This window comes from Talpa occidentalis, unplaced genomic scaffold (genome assembly GCF_014898055.3).
Source record: "Talpa occidentalis isolate TD23 unplaced genomic scaffold, MPIMG_talOcc4v2.1 talOcc4.12, whole genome shotgun sequence".
Classification (NCBI taxonomy): domain Eukaryota; kingdom Metazoa; phylum Chordata; class Mammalia; order Eulipotyphla; family Talpidae; genus Talpa; species Talpa occidentalis.
Genome location: NW_023601212.1, coordinates 22,701,903 through 22,724,177, shown reverse-complemented (window position 1 = coordinate 22,724,177; position 22,275 = coordinate 22,701,903). Strand labels below are relative to the sequence as shown.

General features: G+C 38.6%; 2 protein-coding genes across 5 annotated transcripts in view; one reads left to right on the top strand and one right to left on the bottom strand.

Moving 5' to 3' along the window:
• The window catches only part of LOC119240793 (olfactory receptor 4D5), a 388,728-nt gene that overhangs the window by 173,103 nt on the left and 193,350 nt on the right, over positions 1-22,275 (bottom strand). The gene's annotated exons all lie outside the window — the stretch shown is intronic.
• Positions 5,595-6,530, top strand: LOC119239905 (olfactory receptor 8D4-like). The gene has a single exon (XM_037504298.1). It carries the CDS (start codon positions 5,595-5,597, stop codon positions 6,528-6,530), a length of 936 nt encoding a protein of 311 aa, XP_037360195.1.

Here is a 22,275-nt window from a genome sequence, read left to right as displayed (position 1 = left end):
TGATTAATCTGACCTAGTACAACAGCTTTGTCCACCCTCATAAAGATGTGAAATCCAAGAACAGCATGAAGCTCTCAGACATTTTACTGAGTTGTGTCCATTTGCCTATTCAAAGTATTCAAATACCTAAAAAACAGAAATTATTAAATTTAGTAGAAACCTAGTTAAGAATCTGGTGTACAATTAGCATTTATTGCATAGATTACTAGAGAACTACCACCCAGGGAACACACTTAAACCATGTGTCCTTTTTGCACAGACTCTGTGCTCCACTCAGGTTAAAGTCCCACTACTGGATGGAAAAGCAACGAAGGCAGAAGTTCCTGGTGGGAGCTGGCAAGGGATGTGGGTTACATGGAGCAGCAACTCTCACTAGTACTAATATAGTGAGAGCAACAGTGGAAGAAGGTAGTGTGTAGGCCCTGTGCTTCTTCCCAATTCAAAGAAATATATCAACTAAAGGTTTAACTTCCTTCAAAAGAGTTTAAAAAAAAAAGACAGAAAATAAGAATCAAAACAAACCCACCTTTCTAACCATCCTGAATTTATACTAGCTCATCTGACTTTACAATTGTATCATTCTTGGGTCACCACTTTCACATGATGTATTCTAGAGAGGAGAGAAAACTATATTCTGATTGGCTACAAATGCCTGTTCAGCAGCCAAACCACCCTGGAAATGCCCTATAGGTAGAGACGCTAAGCAGAACCTGGGCTGGTTAGCACTTGGATGGGAGATAGAGAACCCCAGTGCAGATGACCTTGCCTGTATCTTAAATATCCCTTTGTATCCTCTCAGGTTCAGCGTATTCTTCCTACTTTTGAATTACAGCTTAAATTCTACCCATAAATCAATAATTAATTGATTAATTAAGAAATTCTATCCATACATAAAGATTGTCAATCTCCCTACAGTGAGTGGTGATCTGCTCCCTCTCTGAGCACACACACTTCCTCATGTTTACTCCATACAGCAACATGGTGCTTATTCATCCCACAATTTCTTGAGCGTGCATTAGGCTATTCTCAGGCCAACAGAGTGCAACATTTTGAGGGACTATTACAGAAATCTATTTGTGTCCCAATCAATGGCAGCTACCCAAAATAGATTTTTTGAATAAATAAAAATAGTACATTATTTGTCCTATAAAAATATGTAAGTAGGAACCTAGTTCTATTTTAATAAAACTTTCTACTTGAAAATTATATTCTTTTTTGCATTTATTTTCTTTTAGTTGAAACCTAAATATATTCCAAATATATTCAAATATTAGGCCATGCCATGCACTACTCAGGAAATGTGACCACATTACATGATTAGGTCCTTATATTAAAAAGTTTGAAAGACCATCAAATGACAGGTCTTACACTACACAGCCTGCTAAACCTCAGGAGATAAGAAACCTCTGGGAATTACTCATCTTTATATTTCTAGACATAAAATATTTAAACAGAGACAGGAAATCACAGTTTCACTGACACCAGGATCTTGTTACTTGTGTTACTTGTAGTTGTTAAGACACTGAAGGATGAAATGTTACAATTATTCCAACTTTATCCCTAAAGTGATGAGGCTAGGAGAAGCCACACTCAGCTAAGTCTTCAGAAGGGGAAGGTGAGTTTCAGAGGTATGATGCACATATTGTGTAGGTGATAAAATATACTCTAAAATCAATTTCAATTGTTCACATGAGCGCAAAGGCTTCTGTGTGTTTGCTGGTCATTGAGCCTTGGTCTAAAGGGAGCAGGCCTGCAACGTCCATCTGGACTCTGCGCGTTGTTCACTCACCTTGTCTAAGGGCTCTAGAAGCCAATCTGTGAATTAATCTGTGAAATCACCAGCCCCTAAAATAGAATGATAATACTACAAATATATTTATGCAGGCCTTGCAGTGCACAAATTCTGTTCGCAAATTGTCTTCTTTAATTTGTACAATAGTCCTTTGAAGTGTTCATTTTACTGATTAAAATATGAATTTCAGAGGGACACTCAAATATTATAATGTAAATCTTAGAGCAGTTGGTGAATCTAATATAGTAATTTCTAGTTCAGTATTCTTTCTTATACTTCTGTACTATATTTTTCCTCATTATAAGAGCAAATTGGGCCTCCCTGGTGGCGCAGCAGTTGAGCGCCGGGTTGCGAAGCTGCCCGCAGCCTCGCAGCGCTGGTTCGATCCCCGGCTGCATCACCTGAGGAGGGGTCCCACATGGCGCGCAGACCTCTCCTGCCGCCCGCTGCTCCCCTCAGCAGTGTACCTTGGTCCTTCTGCCTGCTCTGCTCCCCGCTCTGGCTCTGGTGAATTCTCTCACCCTCCCGCGCTTCTGACTGTACTCAGTGCTTGTATAAATAAATAAGTCCCTAACAAACAAATAAATAAATAAATCTTTAAAAAAAAAAAAAAAGAGCAAATTGACTTTTTTTTTAAAGATTTATTTATTTATTTATTATTTATACAAGCATTGGGTACAGTCAGAAGCGTGGGAGGGTGAGAGAATTCACCAGAGCCAGAGCGGGGAGCAGAACAGGCAGAAGGACGGAAGTACACTGCTGAGGGGAGCAGCGGGCGGCAGGAGAGGTCTGCGCGCCATGTGGGACCCTCCTTCGGTGGCCGGGGAGCAGCCGGGGATCGAACTGGCGCTGCAGAGGCTGCGGGCAGCTTCGCAACCCAGCGCTCAACCGCTGCGTCACTGGGGAGGCCCAAGAGCAAATTGACATTTGACAAAGAAGCAAGATTTAGGAAAAACAATTTTTCTATACCTGTGTTGCTCAAATTATAGCCATATATGTCGCATCTGGCTGCTGAGCACTGAAATATGAGTCCTTTGATGTGGGAAATGCTGCACCATAAAATATCTAATGACTATAAACGTTCAGTCAAAACAGAGTACAAATCACCAAAAAATCATTTTAATATCATCATTTATAAAAATGAAATGATTTCCCTACATCAGGTGAACAAACAATAGCATTAAAACTGACTTTAAGTGTTTGTTTTTACTAGTTAAGAAATGGGCTTGTAGAATCATTTAAATCACCCATTAATGAAAAAATATATTTGTCATTGGAAATACTTTTTGAGAGTCCACCTTTGTAATATTCTTGTTATGGTCCCAGTAATAACACTTTGGGGCACATTAAAATATCGAAAAACACCATTCAAACTGCTACATTTTTTTTTTTGAGTTGCTAGAATTACTGAAGGCTGACAAAGGTAAAACAATGCAGTATATTATTTGACAGGTGGTCAAAATTGTAACGTAAAAGATTTACTCCTAATCTAGTGAAAATCACTATTTAGCAGATAGTTAAATAAAATAGGTACCAGTTATCATTGTTTCCTTTTATGTGGATAAGATACATTGTATAATGTTTTATAAGGATAGGTCTATTACACTACCAAAAATCTCAATGTATTAAAATAAATTTGTGCAGATTCATCCAAGAAGGCTCTTCTTAATAAGATGTTTCCAAATAAGTTTTTAAATACCAAAGTAGTGCTGTCAGGCACAGAGAATGCAAAGACTGGTTCAAAGTACAAAATAAGTACAACGAGATTTCAACTCTAAACAACAATAAGCCAAACAGTGCTTCTCACACTCTATGTACACTCACATCATGTCCAGAGACCATTAAAATGAAGGTTCTGAGGCAGTGCTGTGGGTTAGGACATGACATAGTGCATTTCACATCCTCCCAGTGATGGTGGTGGGGCCACTTGGTGGGCTACGTGCTATGTAGCAAGGACCTACGGCACAGGCTTGCTTAAGAAATAGGATAAAGAAGTAGCTGGCTTGGCTAGAAGTCAGACAGGTGCAGGACATTGGATAAAAAAAAAGGAAACAGGGAAAATGTGTGGAATTAGACACTTAGTGAGAGTAGATAATATCTGCAATACTAAGGACACTTTGGAAGCATGATGAAAGAGATTAATGGTAAGTACACCGTCTTCTTGAACATTGCATTGCTATTTCTCTGTGTGATCTCTGTAACTGGTCTACAACTGTGCATGCTATTTGGCAAAAAAGACTAATGGAAAAGAGAACTTCATAGTATGTCATTAACAGTCAAACCACAATGGGACAATCTCTCTTTCGCACATGATTCCTCTGTCCTCATTCCTCAGGATAGGAAAAGAAGAGCAGGTACAAGAGGCCAGTGTTCCATAGACATGTGCAGTGTTAGGAAGCTTCCTTGTTTAAACTGCCTTGGGAAGTCAGGAGGAGACACTAACATCATAAGAAACTCCCATGGCCCAAAAGAAGTGTGTCCTATAGTGCAGGAACAGACTGGAAATAAGAAGTCAGGAACAGTTTCTTGAAAAGACTGGAGACAGGGAGATCCTGGGCTTGTCAGGTAGAATTTGTAAAGCAGATGTCTGACTGGGGCTCTTTATAATTTCTGGGTAATCAAGAAATAAAGAGACAGAAAGGCAAAGACTAGACAAGACTCTTAGAGTAGTTCATCATGGGAAAAAGAAAATGACAGGTCAACTTTTCGGAAATCATAATGTGACCCCAGAACAAGCAGCCCCACATGTGTCATCTCTGCCCAACCCTGGGAAAATTCTGGCTGAAAATGGATGCTATGAGAACCCTATAGTGGAAACACAAATACCTGGGATGCTTAAAGTGGCAGCACTACAGGAATGTATTAAATCCAGCTCAGCAGCTCCTGAGAGAAGTCAAGCAAGCCCAGAAAGCAGTCAGAGATTCAGAGAGCAGACACAGGCTGGGGAGGCTGCCATTCTACCACGCAGCTACTGAAGTGCATGAAACAAGCTTCTGACCAGGCAGTAAGTTTAGGATTAGATTAAATCAGAGACATTCTGTATGAAAACTCAGTTCTCTCAGTACAGAGCAACATAACGCAAACCTATTTCTAGGTTTCAGAAATAGTGTGGTTTTCAGAAACTTGTATGGGGAATATAACCAAAATGAAAATGCATACATTGTGCAAAGATGAAAAAAGATGTAAGAATTATTTAAAATAAAACATTTAAATTTAAAAAAAAGAAAAAGAAACTTATTTAACTCTGTATGTCTGAAATCATAGGCTCCTGGGATACTTACTTCATGCACTTCCATAACTACAGCCCCAGAATTAATACCCTGCAGAACACACTTGGAAACCTTACCCAGTTATCACTATTGGCCTTAACAAGAGACATCTTCTCTGCTGAAATCCTGAAAACAGGGTCCTGTCCTCAGCAGGAGCATTTTCTCAGCCCACAGTAATTTCTTCAAGCCCTTCTTTGGCTGATTTTCATTAGAAAGTTTCCTCCATGATCTTTAGTATTAGTCTCTCCAACTCTATATTTAAGTGTTTTATATTTGGCTAAAAGAATTTGAGACACTGGACTAGGTTCAAAAGTTTGTACATGGTTCTTAAACAGAAGCTTCTTAGACAGAAGCTTACTGAATTTTTAACCTGAGTACTGAATTTCTGGTGAGTAACAACCTCTCATCAATGGAGGCCCAGAACAGGTGCAAAGGGAGCGCAGAACCTGGATATGGGAATGGGAGCTGAGCTGGGTCTCTGCCTGTCTAATTGGATTCTTTGCTCTTTGATCTCCACAGATTTCCACAGGAGAATGGGGATAAGAAATCACTCCACAGTGACCGAGTTTGTTCTTTCAGGATTAACCGACCAACCAGAGCTTCAGCTGCCCCTTTTCTTCCTCTTCTTAGGGATCTATCTAGCTACAGTGGTGGGAAATCTCGGCATGATCACAATCATTGCATTGAGTCCTCAACTTCACATTCCCATGTACTATTTCCTCAGTAGTTTGTCTTCCTTAGATTTCTGCTATTCTACTGTCATTGTTCCCAAAATGCTGACAGGCTTTTTAAACAGAGATAAATCTATCTCCTATTCTGGATGCATGGCTCAGTTTTTTCTCTTCTGTATGTGTGCCATTTCTGAGTTCTATCTGTTGGCAGCAATGGCCTATGATCGCTATGTCGCCATCTGCAGCCCCCTGCTCTACAATGTCATCATGTCCCCGCGGGTCTGTTCTCTGCTGGTGGCTACTGTCTTCTCCATAGGTTTTATCTGTGCCGTGATTTATGACACTTCTTTGTTACAGTTGGATTTCTGTGGCTCAAATATCATTAAACATTATTACTGTGACATCATCCCCCTTATTCAACTCTCCTGCTCCAGCACGTATGTCGATGAACTTTTGATTTTTATCATTGGTGGATTTAGTATGGAGGCCACCAGCATAGCAATCATCATTTCATATGCTTTCATCCTCTCCAGCATCCTCCGTATCCAATCAAAAGAGGGCAGGTCCAAAGCTTTCAGCACTTGTGGGTCCCACTTGACAGCGGTTGTTATTTTTTATGGGTCTTTCATGTTCATGTATCTCAAACCTACTTCTAGCACTTCAGTCATTCAAGAAAAGGTGACGTCTGTGTTTTACACCATTGTGATTCCCATGCTGAATCCCCTGATTTATAGTCTGAGAAATAAGGAAGTGCAAAATGCATTGATGAAGCTCTTAAGGAGAAAAAAATCTTCTTAATGTATATGCTCCTTTAAGATTTATTTATGTATCATAATGATATATATGTGTGTTTGCATTTCTATCATGACCATTTTAAAACAATTTGAAGTGAGGTGAAAATATATAGTCAAAAATAAATCAAAATACAGGTATAATTGTCTAAATATCTGAATCTGATATTGTGATTATTAAATATGTTCACATGTAATAAGATTAATAAAAAAGTATGAAAGTGTAAAATCAAAATGTCAAAATTTAATATCTGTCTGGGTTTGAATATCAATGTCTATATTCAGTTTCCTGAACGAAGTCAATAAAGATGACAAAATCACAATATACAGTAACAGTCACATCAGGAAAAAGAAATACACAAAATTCCTGTTTAGGTGACAAAGGTTTCTCTTATTTTTCTCACCCCCAAAAAAGAGATTTCTCTCACTGATATTTGGAAATACTGACTTTGTGACCTCTATCATTTACTATATAGCTTACCTTAAAGGAGGATGAATGTTTCCATTGTTTTTTAAATGGCTTATTTTAAAAAAGATTTATTTTTATTTATTTATGCATACAAGAACTGGGATTTAGGTCAGAGGTGCAGCAGGCAAGAGAATTCACCAGAGACAGAGTGAGGAGCAGAGCAAGCAGATCTGCTGAAATACTCTGCTGAGGGGGACAGCAGAGAGACAGGAGAGGTCTGCTGTGCCATGTGGGTTAGCACCCTGACTTGAGAACACACTCGTACCGCGGTGGCTGGCGATAGCTTGATAGCACTCAGACTTTAGCCCCTGTGCCAACAGGGAGGATTCTTAAAGGGCTTATTAAAAGTCACTGTGATATCAAACATGAATTCAATGAGTAACATGCAGGAAAGGGCTAAGTTAATACAGTCCCAGTATTTGATGCCAGGAGATACAAGGATTAGAATAAGTGTATCAGAGGAAGAGATAAGATATATACACTCATACAGTCCATTATAAATTTCTTGGGTATATTTTCTGCATATGTATATGCAGTATTTTACAACTTTTTGTGGAATTCTTTTGAGTTGCTAGTTTATCCAGGATGTAAGGTACACGTTTTCAATTTCCTCCTTAAACACTTTGAGTTAACAAAAAGAAAAAGTTGATAGTTCCCAAGAAGAAACCCTTAAATGCACTGCAATGCAGAACTAAAGGTGTCAATTCATTCAGCCAATCAGCATATGATTCTCATAGACAGTATTGTGCCAGGCAAACTTCAAAGGACTGGAATATTATGGGAACATGATGGACAAGGTTTCTACTTAAATTTGTGGATGAGGGAGTGGCACAAATTAGAGAAATAATTAAATAAAGAAGCATAACAAGTATAAATAAATGCTCTGAAAAAAGTGAGGTATATAGTTGTCAGTGGATTAACAGCAACACTTGGTAGATCTTCTGAAGAAGAGACAATGAAGGAAACTTAACTGAACAAAAGACCACAGGTATGCAGAAACAGAAGGGCAGAAGGAACAGAGTACCAGGATGGAACAAACATGGCCACATTCAATAAACAGGCATTATGGCTGAAAATTCATGAAGGAGAAGAAAGACATACCAAATAGGGTTCAGTAACAAGGCACATGCCAGTCCAACTCAGGAGTAGGACTTTATTCTCAGCACAAAGAGAAGCCGCTCGAATGTTTTCATTTCAAGACTGATGCATTCTTTTATGCATTGGAAAAATCTCTAATATAAATTGAAAAGAAAAAAAGATAGATAGATAGATAGATAGATAGATAGATAGATAGATAGATAGATAGATAGACAGATAGATAACTAGACTGTTGTATGTGTATTCTGTGTATGTTTGGGGTCTGGGTAAGGGAAGGAAAACTATTAGCCAGGGTGGAAACACTGAGAATATGTCTGTCTAATGAAATTATCATGCAAGGAATAATATAATGTTAATTACAGTATAGCAATAAGAAATAGGAGAAAAATGAATGAATTCAGGTATATTTCTGATATTAAATAAAATTAAATGTTGAAATGAAGTGTGATGCCTAGGGTGATACATTTTGATAAAATTAAAATGAAAAAATAGAAATTAGGATTTTTACTGCCAAGAAGACTAAGGCCCACAAGGAGAAACTATTGGTGGTCTGTGACTCTCTGGTTGATATATACACTATTGGGAGTGGGGACTTCAAGCTGAGCTGTCATCAATATCCCACATATCTCCTCTCTAATTTAATTAGTTCTCAAAAGAAGGACCAGATACTAACTTAGCAGTTGTTGAGGCACGGACAATGGCAGAAGCTGAAATAGCCTGGGGAACAGAAAAGATAAATCTCACTTTTCACTACTCCTATCCTGGGAAATTTTGTTATTAGAAAAGTTAATTGCCATGGACTCTTCTATCATGCTTCAACCCTTAACCCTGGAGCTAACACAGTGGAATGACTTAAGTTCCTGAGAGAACAATTGGATACAGAGTGAGATGTAATTTCACACATAGGAAGTCTAGTTATCTATGCATATATAAAGACCTTGAAAGCACTCAGACATGCATGGCTAAAGACGTCCCATGTTCTTTAGAATTATGTGTTCCAGAATGAGCTGACATTAGGAAAGACTCAGTGAAGAGCAGAAGGACTTCAAGATCATTGACGTGAGTGGACAGCTAGCTAGCATCACAAAAGTGAATGATAATTCAAAATTTAAGATGTTGCCTGTACCTGTGAGGCTGAGGATTTATGCCAGGGAAATGCCACAGCAGCCCTATTGTCACAAGGCTCCTTTACCCCACAAACACACAGAGTCGTAGTGATTCCCAGCCTTCGTATATGTAAGGTTAGAGACTAGAGCAGTATTAGTTTTGAAATCAGTATTTGATTGAAAATGGCCAACTCATCAGGTTTAAGCTCCCACAAGCACCAATCAGGTTTGTGCTCACATGGGTCTCAATCCAGTAAAACAGATCAATCAAGTTTGAAAGGCAGGTACCCTGAAAGGGATATAAGCTAGGCTCTAGCCAGCTTCAAGAGGTAGAGACATTCATCAGAACTCTCTCCTAGGAAGACCTTAACAGACCTTCAGGACCTTCACAGACATTCCAGACCTTTCCATCTGACCTCTGCTTCTCATAGCCACCTGATCTTTGTTCCAGCATTCGGCCCTGTCTCCCACCGCCTGCTGACCGGGACAGAGTTGTGTGCAACCCTTGCTCAGCACCAATAAAGAGCTGTTTCTGCCACCTGTTTATGCCTAGATCACTCTGAGAGCTGTAACACTAGTGCCTGATTCTATCACTTTCCTTTTCCCAGTATCTTTCTCTGGTTCACACTTTGGTAAATGAACCCTGTTGTTCGTTAGACCATGAGCCTTAGTCCTTTCCTGTAGTTCTAGTTGTAAATCCATGGATGAGGACCCACTAATCATGATAAATTGGTGAAATATACCAAACCACCCAGGAGGACTCCAAAAACTTGCTTTATATCTCTCACTGTCGGCCACTGCCAACCTATATATTTTCCTCCTAGGGAAAAATAACATGGACTCTGGTGTGAGGCATCCCCGGATTTCTTTCCTGACTCTGCTTCTTAGAAGATGTGTGACTTTGAGCAAATGCATCATCACTCTAAACTCCACTAGTCTCACAAGCAAGATGGAACTAAGCGTTCTCTTACTTCAGTACTTTCTACTAGCAACTGGGATCAAGTTTACACAGTGCTTAGGTCAGCACACAAAACATATCAAAGCCTTTTACCTTTTCTTCCCAGTTGTTGTGTGGGGATGGCTATGGGCAGAGCTACAGAATAGACCCCCCTGGACATGGCAGGTGAGATCATCAGGATCATGTTCAAATCTCTGTATCATCAAAGCCAGGAATTCTTGACATATTCATATGGACGGAAATTGGGAATTTGATCTGATGAATATGACTTAGTGCAATAACCTATGTCCACCCTCATAGAGATGTGAAATCCAAGAACATCATGAAGTCCTCAGACTCTAAGCCATGTCCCTTTACCTACCCACAGTATTCAAATACCAAAAAACAGATATTATTAACTTTAGTGGAAATCTAGTTAAGATACTGGTTACCATTAACATTTATTGCATAGATTGGTAGAGAACCACAACCCACAGAACAAACTTAAGCCATGTGTCCTTTCTGCACAGACCCTGTATTCCACTCAGGTTAAAGTCCCACTGCTAGATGGAAAAGCAATGAATGCCAGAGGTGCCTGGTGGAAGCCGGTACAGGATGTGGATCACATGGAGCATCAACTGTCACCAGTACTAATAAAGTGAGAGCAACAGAAGAACGAGGCAGTGTGTAGGCCCTGTGCTTCTTCCCAACCTAAAAAGGCTTAACTTGAAAGAGTTAAAAAAAAAAAAAAAGAGAAAATATGAATCAAAAACTAAACCACCTTTCTAACCATCCTGAATTTATACTAGCTCATCTGACTTTACAATTGTATCATTCTTGGGTCACCACTTTCAGATGATATATTCTAGAGAGGAGAGAAAACCGTATTCTGATTGGCTACAAGTGCCTGTTCAGCAGCCAAACCACCCTGGAAATGCCCTATGTGGGTGGAGAAGCAAAGCAGAACCTGGGCTGGTTAGCACTTGGATGGGAGATAGAGAACCCTAGTGCAGATGACCTTGCCTATATCTTTAACATCCCTTTGTATCCTCTCAGGTTCAGTGTATTCTTTCTACTTATGAATTACAGCTTAAATTCTATCCATAAATAAATAAGTAAATTAATTGATTACTTAAGAAATTCTATCCATACAAAAAGATTGTTACTCTCCCTATGGTGAGTGGTGACCTGCTCCCTCTCTGAGAACACACACTTCCTCATGTTTATTCCATACAGCAACATGGTGCTTATTCATCCCACAATTTCTTGAGTGTGTATTAGGCTATTCTCAGTCCAATAGAGTGCATCATTTTGAGATACTATTACTGAATCCTATTTCACTGTCCCAATCAATAGCATCTGCCTAAAATAAACATTTTGGGAAAACATAAAAAAAATTCATTATTTTCCTATAAAATATGTAAATAGGAAACTTTCTATTTTAATAATGCTTTCTGTTTGAAATATATATTCTTTTACTTATTTTCTTTATTGCTGCAATCTAAATACATTCTAATGTTGGGCTCTATCAACTGCATTACTCTAGAATGGTGGCAACACTACATGGTTAGGTTTCCTTACATTAAAGAGTTTGATAGGACTGGGAGCTCCATCCCTCAGTAGCAGCCATCCTGAAGTTGTGTGCCCTGTTGGGAGAGTAGTGAAAATTCCCCATTTCTAAGCCCTGCCAGCAGCTGTGACCCCCAGCACCTATGAGGAACACCAGTAGCCACACACATCCGGTAGCCATGTGTCCTAATAAAGCATCCCAGGAACAAGGAAGATATATCCACACCCTAGTAAGAACATCCAGAATTAATGCCTGCATGATTAAGTAACATAGTTGCCCAACTCATAGAACTAAGCAGAAAGTAAAAAACAGGCACATGGATGGCACTGGAAGGGATCATGCTCAGTGAAATAAGCCAAAAAGAAAAAGAAAAATACTGGATGGTCTCACTCATAGCAGGAATCTAGAAAACTTAAATAAGGGACCAGGAAAATGAATAACTATAAGAAATTGAAAATCAAAATCAACAAAAAACCATGAACCAGAGACACTTTTTGGGGGGTGGGGGCGGGACGGGAGGGATTGGGGTCAGAATGGGGGGGTTGCAATTGTATGGGGAATATAAAAATAAAATTTATTATAAAAAAAATAAAATAAAATAAAATGAAAAAAAAATAAAAGTAGTTTCAAAATTGTGGGGAAAAAAAAATAAATAAATAAATCTTTAAAAAAAAAACAACAAAAAAACAGGAAGAAACAAAAATGGAAATGGTCAAGCACACAATATTGGGAACAATACACCAATAAAGAAAATCAGCTTCCAGCTGGGAGAATTTCTCAGCCTAACAGATAAAGAATTCAGAATCACATTAATTAAAAAAGACAGAGCTTTCATATGATCCAGCAATTCCACTTCTAGGTATTTACCCAAATGACACAGAAACATTAATTCAAAAGGGCACCTGCACCCCTATGTTTATAGGAGCACTATTTACAACAGCTAAGCTATGGCAACAACCCAAATGCCCAAAAATAGATGACCGGATCAAGAAGATGTGGTATATATACACAATGGAATATTACTCAGCAATCAAAAAAGATAAACTCATGCAATTTGCAGCAACATGGATGGAGCTGGAAGGGATCATGTACAGTGAAATGAGCCAGAAAGAAAAGAAAAATACTGGATGGTCTCACTCATAGCAGGAGTTTAGAAAACCTAAATAAGGCACCAGGAAAAAGAATAATTATAATAAAAAATCAAAATCAACAAGCAACTATAAACCAGAGACACACTACAGCAGTGGGGGGGCGGGGAAAGGAGAGACTGGGGTCAAAATAAAGGGGGTGCAATTGTATGGGGAATATAACCAAGATGAAAATGCATACATTGTAGGGCCTCCCCTGGTGGCACAGGCGGTTGAGCGCCATGCTGTGAAGCTGTCCGCAGCCTCTGCAGTGCTGGTTCAATCCCGGCTGGCCAGCAAGGGTCCCACATGGCATGGCAGACCTCTACTGTCGCGGCCACTGCTCCCCTCAACAGTATATTTCATCAGTCTGCCTGTTCTGTTCCCCGCTCTGTCTCTGGTGAATCCTCTCACCCTCCCGCGCATCTGACCTGTACCCTGGTTCATGTATAAATAAATAAATCTTAAAAAAAAAAAAAGAAAAGAAAATGCATACATTGTGCAAAAATGAAAAATGACATAAGAAATATATTTTAAAAATTTTTTAAAAATTTAAAAACTGAAAGAAGCAAAAAAAGAACAGAATGCTATGAGAGACACAATCAACAATCTGAAGAATGAGAATGAATCTTTAAATAAGAAAATAGGGCCTCCCTGGTGACGCAAGCAGTTGAGAACAGCGCTGTGAAGCTGTCCTCAGCCTCTGCAGTGCCAGTTTGATCCCCACTGGCCAGAGATGCCCACATGGCATGGCAGACATCTCTTGTCTCTCCCGCTGCTCCCCTCAGCAGTGTATTTAGTCAGCCTTCCTGTTCTGTTCCACACTCTGTCTCTAGTGAATCCTCTCACCCTCCCACACATCTGGCCTGTACCCCGGTTCTTGTATAAATAAATAAATCTTTAAAAAAAATAAGAAAATAAAGGAAATGCAGAATTTCAAAATTCTAGAAAACCTACAGAAACAGAATAGATTAAATGGAAGAATGAATCAGTACGCTAGAAGATACAGATATAAAAAGACACATAAAAGGAAAGCAAAGAGTGATACAAAGAAAAAACAGGAAGAAACCTTTCACAATCTATCTAACACCATGAGGAAAGGAAATAGGAGAGGCAGAGGGATCCCAGAAGGAGAAGAGAGAGACATAGGAACTGAAAATCTAGCCAAGGAAATAAGTGAAGAGAACTTTCAAACTTGAAGAAAAAAATGAAGCAGACATACAGGAAGTCAGAAGGACACCAAATTACCATAATGAAAAGAAAACTACAGCAATACACATAATATTTAAGCTACCGAGAGTCCAGTACAAAGAAAAAATAATTAAGGTGGTCAGGGGTTAAAAAACAGATAATCTATAAAGGAAACCAATTAGGCTGACATTGGACTTCTCTAAAGAAACACTGCAGGTAAGAAGAGAATGGAGTTACATTTTCAAAAACCTCCAAGACACAAAATGCCAACCAAGAATACTTTACCCTGCAAAGATCTCATTTCTTATGAAGGTAAAATAAGTATTTTCTCATACAAACAAAATCTTCAGAAATTTGCTTCTACTAACCCCCTTCTCCATGAAATACTGCAAGAAGCCATAAAATCTAACCCAATAAAACAATGAACAGAGAGAACTGAACAAGGTACTGAATAGAACCATGAAACAATGAATAAAATGGCAAGCACAGATTTTAATGTGTCAATAATCACCCTAAATATAAATGGACTAAACTCAGCAAAAATATTCACAGAGTAGAAGGATAGATAAGAAAACAGGATCCAACCTTCTGCTATCTCCAGGAAACACACCTGACTGCTAAAGATAAACATAGACTTAAGGGTTGGAAAACAATTCTACAAGCAAATGGCCCCCCAAAATAAGGCTGGGATGGCCATACTTGTATTAGGTAAAATAGATTTCAAAACAAAAAAGGTGAGAAGAAACATAGATAATCACTGTATAGTGCTCAAGGGGACAATACACCAGGAAGACATAACACTCATTAACATATACTCACCAAACGAAGAAGCCCCAACATACATTAGGCAATTACTATCATCTCTGAAAGCAGACATTAGAGAAAATACTTATGTAGTAGGAGACTTCACCCACTCTCACCAAAAGGCAGATCAGCAAGACAAAAAATAAACAGGGACACAATAGCCCTAAATAAAGATCTAGACCACATGGGCCTAACAGACATCTATAGGACACTGCATCTAGAAAAAAAAAACTGAATACACATTTTTCTCAAGTGTACATTGATCATTCTCAGGATAAACCACATACTAGGTCACTAAACAAACATCAATAAACACATGAAGATCAAAATCACAGCAACTATCTTCTCTGACCATAAAGGCATCAAACTACAAATCAGCTACAAAAAGAAAGCAAGGAACCCCATTGATACATGGAAAACAGCAAACATGCTCCTGAAAGACCACTGGATTGATGAGGAAATCAACGAGGAAATTTAAAAATATGTTGAGACAAATAATGAGGACACAACGTACAAGCGGAGATAAATGAAATAGAAGTTAAAAGGACAATCCAAAAGATCAATGAAAGGCTGGTTCTTTGGGAAAAAATAACAAAGTAAACAAACCTCTAGTCAGGATCACAAAGGATAAAAGGGAGAAAACTCAAATAAATAGGACCATAAATGAAAAAGGAGAAATTACAACAGACACAGCAGAAATCCAGAGGATAATTAGGGATTACCATGAATATTTATATGCAAACAAGTTCAACAATCTATAAGAGATGAACAAATTCTTAGAACTAGACAAACATGCAAAGCTGAATAAAGAAGTAGAACTCCTAAACAAACCAATTGCAAGCAATGAAATTGAAACAGCAGTCAAAATCCTCCCCAAAAACAAAAGCCCTGGACCATATGGTTTCACAAATGAGCTCTACCAAACATTCAAAGATGAACTGGTGCCTATCCTACAAAAGCTCTTTCAAAAAAATCAAGAGGGCCTCCCCGGTGGCGCAGCAATTCAGCACTGGGTTGCAAAGCTACCCACAGCCTCTGCAGTGCTGGTTCGATCCCCGGCTGCTCCCCGGCCACCGGAGGAGGGTCCCACATGGCGCGCAGATCTCTCCTGCCTCCCGCTGCTCCCCTCAGCAGTGTACTTCGGTCCTTCTGCCTGCTCTGCAACCCGCTCTGGCTCTGGTGAATTCTCTCACCCTCCCGCGCTTCTGACTGCACCCAGTGCTTAAATAAATAAATAAATAAATAAATAAATAAATAAATCTTTTTTTAAAAAAAATCAAGAAAGTAATACTACCTATTACACTCATACGAAAACCAAGAAAAGATAACACGCGCAAAAAAAGAAAACTACAGGCCAATCTCCCTAATCAACACAGATGCAAATATCCTCAATAAAATCCTTGCAAACAGAATCCAGCAATGCACCAAAAGCACAATATACCATAGACCAAGTGAGATTTACTCCAGGGACACAAGAATGATTAAATATCTGAAATGAATCAATGTAGTCCACCACATCAACAAAAAGAAAAATAAAAATCATATCATCATATCAATAGACACCGAGGAAGCATTTGATAAAGTTAAACATCCACTTATAAAGAAGGCCCTCGAAATTCTTGGGATAGAAGGAATATACCTTAACATAATAAAAACCATTTATGACAAACCCATAGCTAATAACATTCTTTTAATATTTATTTAATTTATTTATTTTTATTTTCTTACATCATGGATCATCTTTCTATAGTTATTGTTCCCCTTAGGTGCAGCCCTCCCACCAATAATCTATTCACATAATACCACCTGATTCCCCTGTTTCTCTCATCCCCAATCTGATCAGTCCCAATCCCCCATTGCTGCCAGACATAGGCCTGGTCTTTTTCCTGGAACCTTATTCTTTTCCTGGGTGAGGACCTGGTCTCCTGGACCAAAGCAGACCAGGTTGCTCAGATCCCCAGGAAAAACCATGAGGCAGGTAGCAAAGCAGAGACATCCAGGATCCTCTTGTAGGACAGTTGTGTGGAGTGGTTCTCCAGACTCCTGAATTTCCTGTAGTATAGGAGATTGTCCAGTTTTCTCCAGACCAGTGTGGTCTCTGGATTCTGTGTGTCCTCATTCATAGTGATTGTGCCATCCATTCCAGTGAATGTCACATGATACTGCTTCTGAGTCATAATCCTGGCCATGGGAACCCTCCTCCTGCTAATGAGTGGAGAAATTCCCTGATGGGAACAGATTCCAGTAGGTGATTAGTCCAGCTCCTCTCACCTCCTTTCATGGTATCCAGTCCTAGCCTGGGTCCCCAGTCATATCTCTGATGTTTTCTTCCCCCAGTTGGAAAAGGAGGAAGCCTCACACACATTGCATGCATCCCTGGACCATGGGTTTGGTTCCCCAGCCCTCAGAAATGTTGCAGGTGGAGCTCATGTGATAGATTGCCACACCAGCTTGTCTCATGGTCCTATCTCTTATGCATCCAACCGTGCTGTTTGGGTCTGCCCCAGGCAATGACTATGTCCAAGGATTTGATTTGTTCCTCTTGTCTCCTGAATGTCTGCAGCAGGAGTGACTGAATGAAAGGTATCTTGCACCAATCTGATTGAAGTGGGAGTCAGAAAAGAAGGGGGATCCCCTTTGACCTCCAAGAGCCCTAGACCCTGTGACCTAGGCCATGCAGGGGTGTGCTGGGCCCCTGTCGAAGACCCAGGCCATGTTGGGGCAACTGGCTTGTACCTCCAGCCTGACTGGAACTAATATCACTCTAAATGGTAAAAAACTGAAAGCCTTCCCATTAAGATCTAGAGCAAGACAAGGATGGCTACTCTCACCACTGCTTTTCAACATAATACTGGAAGTCCTACCTTGAAAAATTAAGCAAGAGAAAGATATACAAGGAATGGAAATAGGGAAAGAAGTAGTACAACTACCACTATTTGCAGATCTTATGATAATATAAGTAGAGAACCCTAAAAACTCCACAGAAAAACTAATGAAAACAATAAGCCAATTTAGTAAAGTAGCAGGCTACAAAATCAACACACCAAAATTAGTAGCCCTCTTATATGCAAACAATTAGCCTGAAGAAAAAGAAATCAACAAAACCATGTCATTTACACTGTACCAAAAAACAAAAAAAACAACTAAATACTCGGCTTACACCTAACAAAGAAAATTACAAAACATTGTTAAAAAAATAGAAGATGCAAAGAAATAGGCATTCCCTGCTCATGGATTGGAAGAATTAACATTATCAAAATGGTCATCCTACCAAAAGCAATTTACAGATTCAACACAATTCCATTAAAAATCTTAATGGCATTCTTCAAAGAAATGGAACAAATATTGCTGAAATTCATATGGATCCACAAAAAAAAAATCAAATAGCCAAAGCTCTCCTGACTAAAAAGAGGAAAAAGGGAGCCATTACATGCCCAGACTTCAAACTATAATACAAGGCCATAAAAATTAAAACAGCATGGTACTGGAACAAAAACAGATACATAGACCAATGGACTTGAACTGAAAATCCAGAAATAAAACCACACATATATGTTCAAATAATCTATGACAAAGGAGCAAAGAATATGCAATGGAACAAGGAAAGTCTCTTCAATTTATGGTGCTGGGAAACTGCAGCACTACATGCAAAAGAATGAAACTACATTACTACCTCACACCATACACAAAGATCAACTCAAAGTGAATAAAAGACTTGAATTTAAGTCCTGAAACCATAAAATGCATAGAAGAAAACATAGCACAACACTCCACAACATACATCTCAAAAATATCTTTGAGGACTCATCTCCAGGAGCAAAGAAAATTAAGGAAAAGATAAACAGTTGGAACTGCACCAAACTAAAAATCTTCTCTACAGCAACAGAGATGATAACCAAAACAAGGAGACAACCTACAGACTGGGAGAAAATACTTGCATGCCACATAACTAATAAGGCACTGATATCAAAGATCTACCAACTCAATTAAAAACAAAGCAAACAACACAGTCACACAATAAGCAGAGGAATTAAAAAGACACTTCTCCAAAAAGGAAATGCAAATGGCCAACAAGTATATAAAAAAAATGTTCAATGTCACTGATAATCAGGAAAAGACAAATCAGAAACTCAGTGAGATAACACCTCACACCAGTGAGAACAGCCCATATGAAAAAAAATTGACAACAAATGCTGGAGAGGATGTGGAGCAAAAGGAACTCTCCTACACTGCTGGTGGGACTGCAAACTGGTCCAACTATTATGGAAAGCTGTGTGGAGGTTCCTCAGTATACTAAAAATGGAGTTACCATATGATCCAGCAATTCCACTCTGCGGAATCGACCCAAAGGACACAAAAACATTAATTCAAAAAGATACCTGCACACCTATGTTTACGAAGCACTATTTACAATAGCTAAGATATGAAAACAACCTAAATGCCCAAAAACAGATGACTGGATCAAGAAGATGTGGTATGTATACATAATGGAATACTATTCAGCAATTAAAAAAGATATATTCATAACCTTTGCAGCAACATGGATGGAACTATCAATAGAAGGAATTATTATCAGTGATATAAGTCAGAAGGAAAAAGAAAAATACCAGATCGTTTCACTATAGGGGGAATATAGGGAAGCCGATCAAAGGAGCAAAAAAACATAGAAAACAAAACTTGCAGGCAAACTATAGATCTGAGGCATACAACAGGGTAGGAGGAGGGAGATGCATCAAAATAAGGAAGGGAAGAGCACAAGGGACTCTGGTGATGGATTATGGGTGATGTGGTGGTGGGAGATTTAAAGGGACTACACATGAGCAGAGAAATGTAATATTGTACAAAAATAACAATGTAAGAAAAGAATAAAGTTTAATAAAAATAAATGAATAAATGAATAAAGAAAATGCGTTTTATTTTAAAATAATAAAATACAAAGTTTGATAAACCAGCAAATTACAGTTCTTACAACTACACAGCCTGCCTAATCTCAGGAGGTAAGAAACCTTTGGGAATTACTGATCTTTATATTTTCAGCATAAAATACTTAAACTGAGAGAGAAGACACAGTTTCACTTAAACAGACTCTCCTAACTCATGATTGTTTAGACACTGAAGGATAAAATGGTTAAATTAATCCATCTTTATCCCTAACGTGATGAAGCTAGGAGAAGCAATAATCAGCTAAGGCTTCAGAAGGGGAAGGTGAGTTTCAGAGGTATGATGAACATATTTGTAGGTGTTGAAACATGCTCTAAAATCAACTCTGTCCACATGAGCACAAAGCCTTCTGCGTGTTTGCAGGTCACTGAGCCTAGGTCTAGTGGGAGCAGGCCAGCGATGTCCATCCAGACTGTGTGCATTGTCCACTCAACTTGTCTAAGGATACTAGAAGCTAATCTGTGAATTAATCTGTGAAATCAGCAGCCCAGAAAATAGAATTTTAATACTACAAATATATTTATGCAGACCTTGCAATGCACAAAATGTGTTCACACAAACGGTCTTATTTAATTTGTACAATAATCCTTTGCCGTGTTCGTTACTGATTAAAACATGAATCTCAGAGAGACACTCAGATGAGTCAAATGTTATACTATAATTCTTAGATCTGGTATTGAAATTAAATATTGTGATTTATATTTCTTTCTGCCACATCTGTGCTACTGTTTTCTTCATTAAAGAGAGGAACCTTAACACAGATGGAGCTAGAAGGGATTCTGCTAAGCAAAATAAACCCTCAAAGGAGACAGCTAAATACCACATGGTGACAATGTGAAACATAGGGAAACCAAACAAAGGGGCAAAGAAAAACTTTAAAACAAACCCTTGAAAGCAGACCATAGATCCAAGGTATCCACAAAAGAAAGGGGAGCAGCAGGAAGAGGAGAAGGTGAGGGCACCGTGGACTATGGGGGAGGACTACGAGTGCTTTGGGGGAGGGAGAGCTACTGTGACCACAGCTGAAGGGAGAAAAATCCTATAGAGTGAAAATATTACACAGAGGTACAGAATGGTACTCATTAAAAAGTGAATAAATAAATATTTTTAAAAGCAGAAAGTAAGAATTGACCATTAAGTCAGATTTCGAGAAAAAATTGTTCTGTACCAAAGCTGTTCACTGTGTAGTTACAGATGTAGCATTTGGCTTCTGAGCACTTGAAATGTTTTCTCCTTCATTTCAGAAGTGCTGAAGTGTTAAATACAATAATATAATTTCAAAGATTTCATCAAAAAATAATGTAAATTACCAAATGATAATTTTGGTATCATTACACATTAAAATGACATGATTTGCCTATACCAGGTAAATTAACTATTGCATGAACATATGCTTCAACTGTTTCTTTAAACTTTTTATAAATGGACTTCTAGAATACTTGAAGTTACCCGATTATCTGTATTATATTTATATTGGGCAGTAGTGTCCAAAACTGCACCTGTGTAAAGCTATTTTAATTGCCTATATTTCAACAATACATCATAGTATATTGAAATATTATAAAACACCTTTTAAACTGTTAAATTCCTTTGAGTAGCTACATTACATGAGGCCTGAACCAGGTAAAGAAGTACAGTAGATTATTTGAAGGGTGGTCAAAATTGTAACATAAAAATTTATTCCTAACCTAGTAGAAATTAGAATTTACAGATGGTTAAATAAAAGAGGTACCAGTTAGCATGTTCAATTTTTATGTGGGTTAAAATAATATTACTACAACATATGTATCATTTCTTCATACAACCGAATTGTCACGTAAGGACAGGTATATTACACTGCTAAGAACTGCTGAGTCTACAGAATCATCCAAGAAGCTCTTCTAGATAAGATGTTTTCAAAAATAAGCTTTACATGCTCATGTAGTGATTTCAGGCATAGGGAAAACAGAGAGGTTCAAAGTAAAACATCAAGAGATTTCAGCTCTAAAGGAGAATAAACCAATAGCACTTTTATGTACACACACATCATGTCCAGATATTGTTAAATTGCATATTCTGAGTCAGTGCTGAGGGTTAGGACATGACATTGTGCATTTCACATCCGCCCAGTGAGTGGTGGAGCCAGTTGGTGGACTACGTTTTAAGCAGCAAGGATCTACAGCACAGGCTTGTTTAGGAAGCAGGAAAAAGAAGTAGAAGGCTTGGATAGAAGTCAGACAGGTACAAGACATCAACAAACAAAAAAGCCGAAGATTGGAAAAGTGTGTGACTTAACTCGAGAATAGATATAGTTTGGGACACTAAGAACGCAATGAAAGCATGCATGAAGAGAGATTAATGGTAAGTACACAGTCTTCTTAAAGACAGAGTTGCTTCATCTCTGTTGTCACTGTGACTGGACTACACTTTTGTGTGTTCACAAAGGGACAAAGGGAAAAGAGGACCCCAAGAGTGTCATTAACAGCAAAGCACAATGGAACAATCTCTCTTTTGCACATGATCCCTTTGT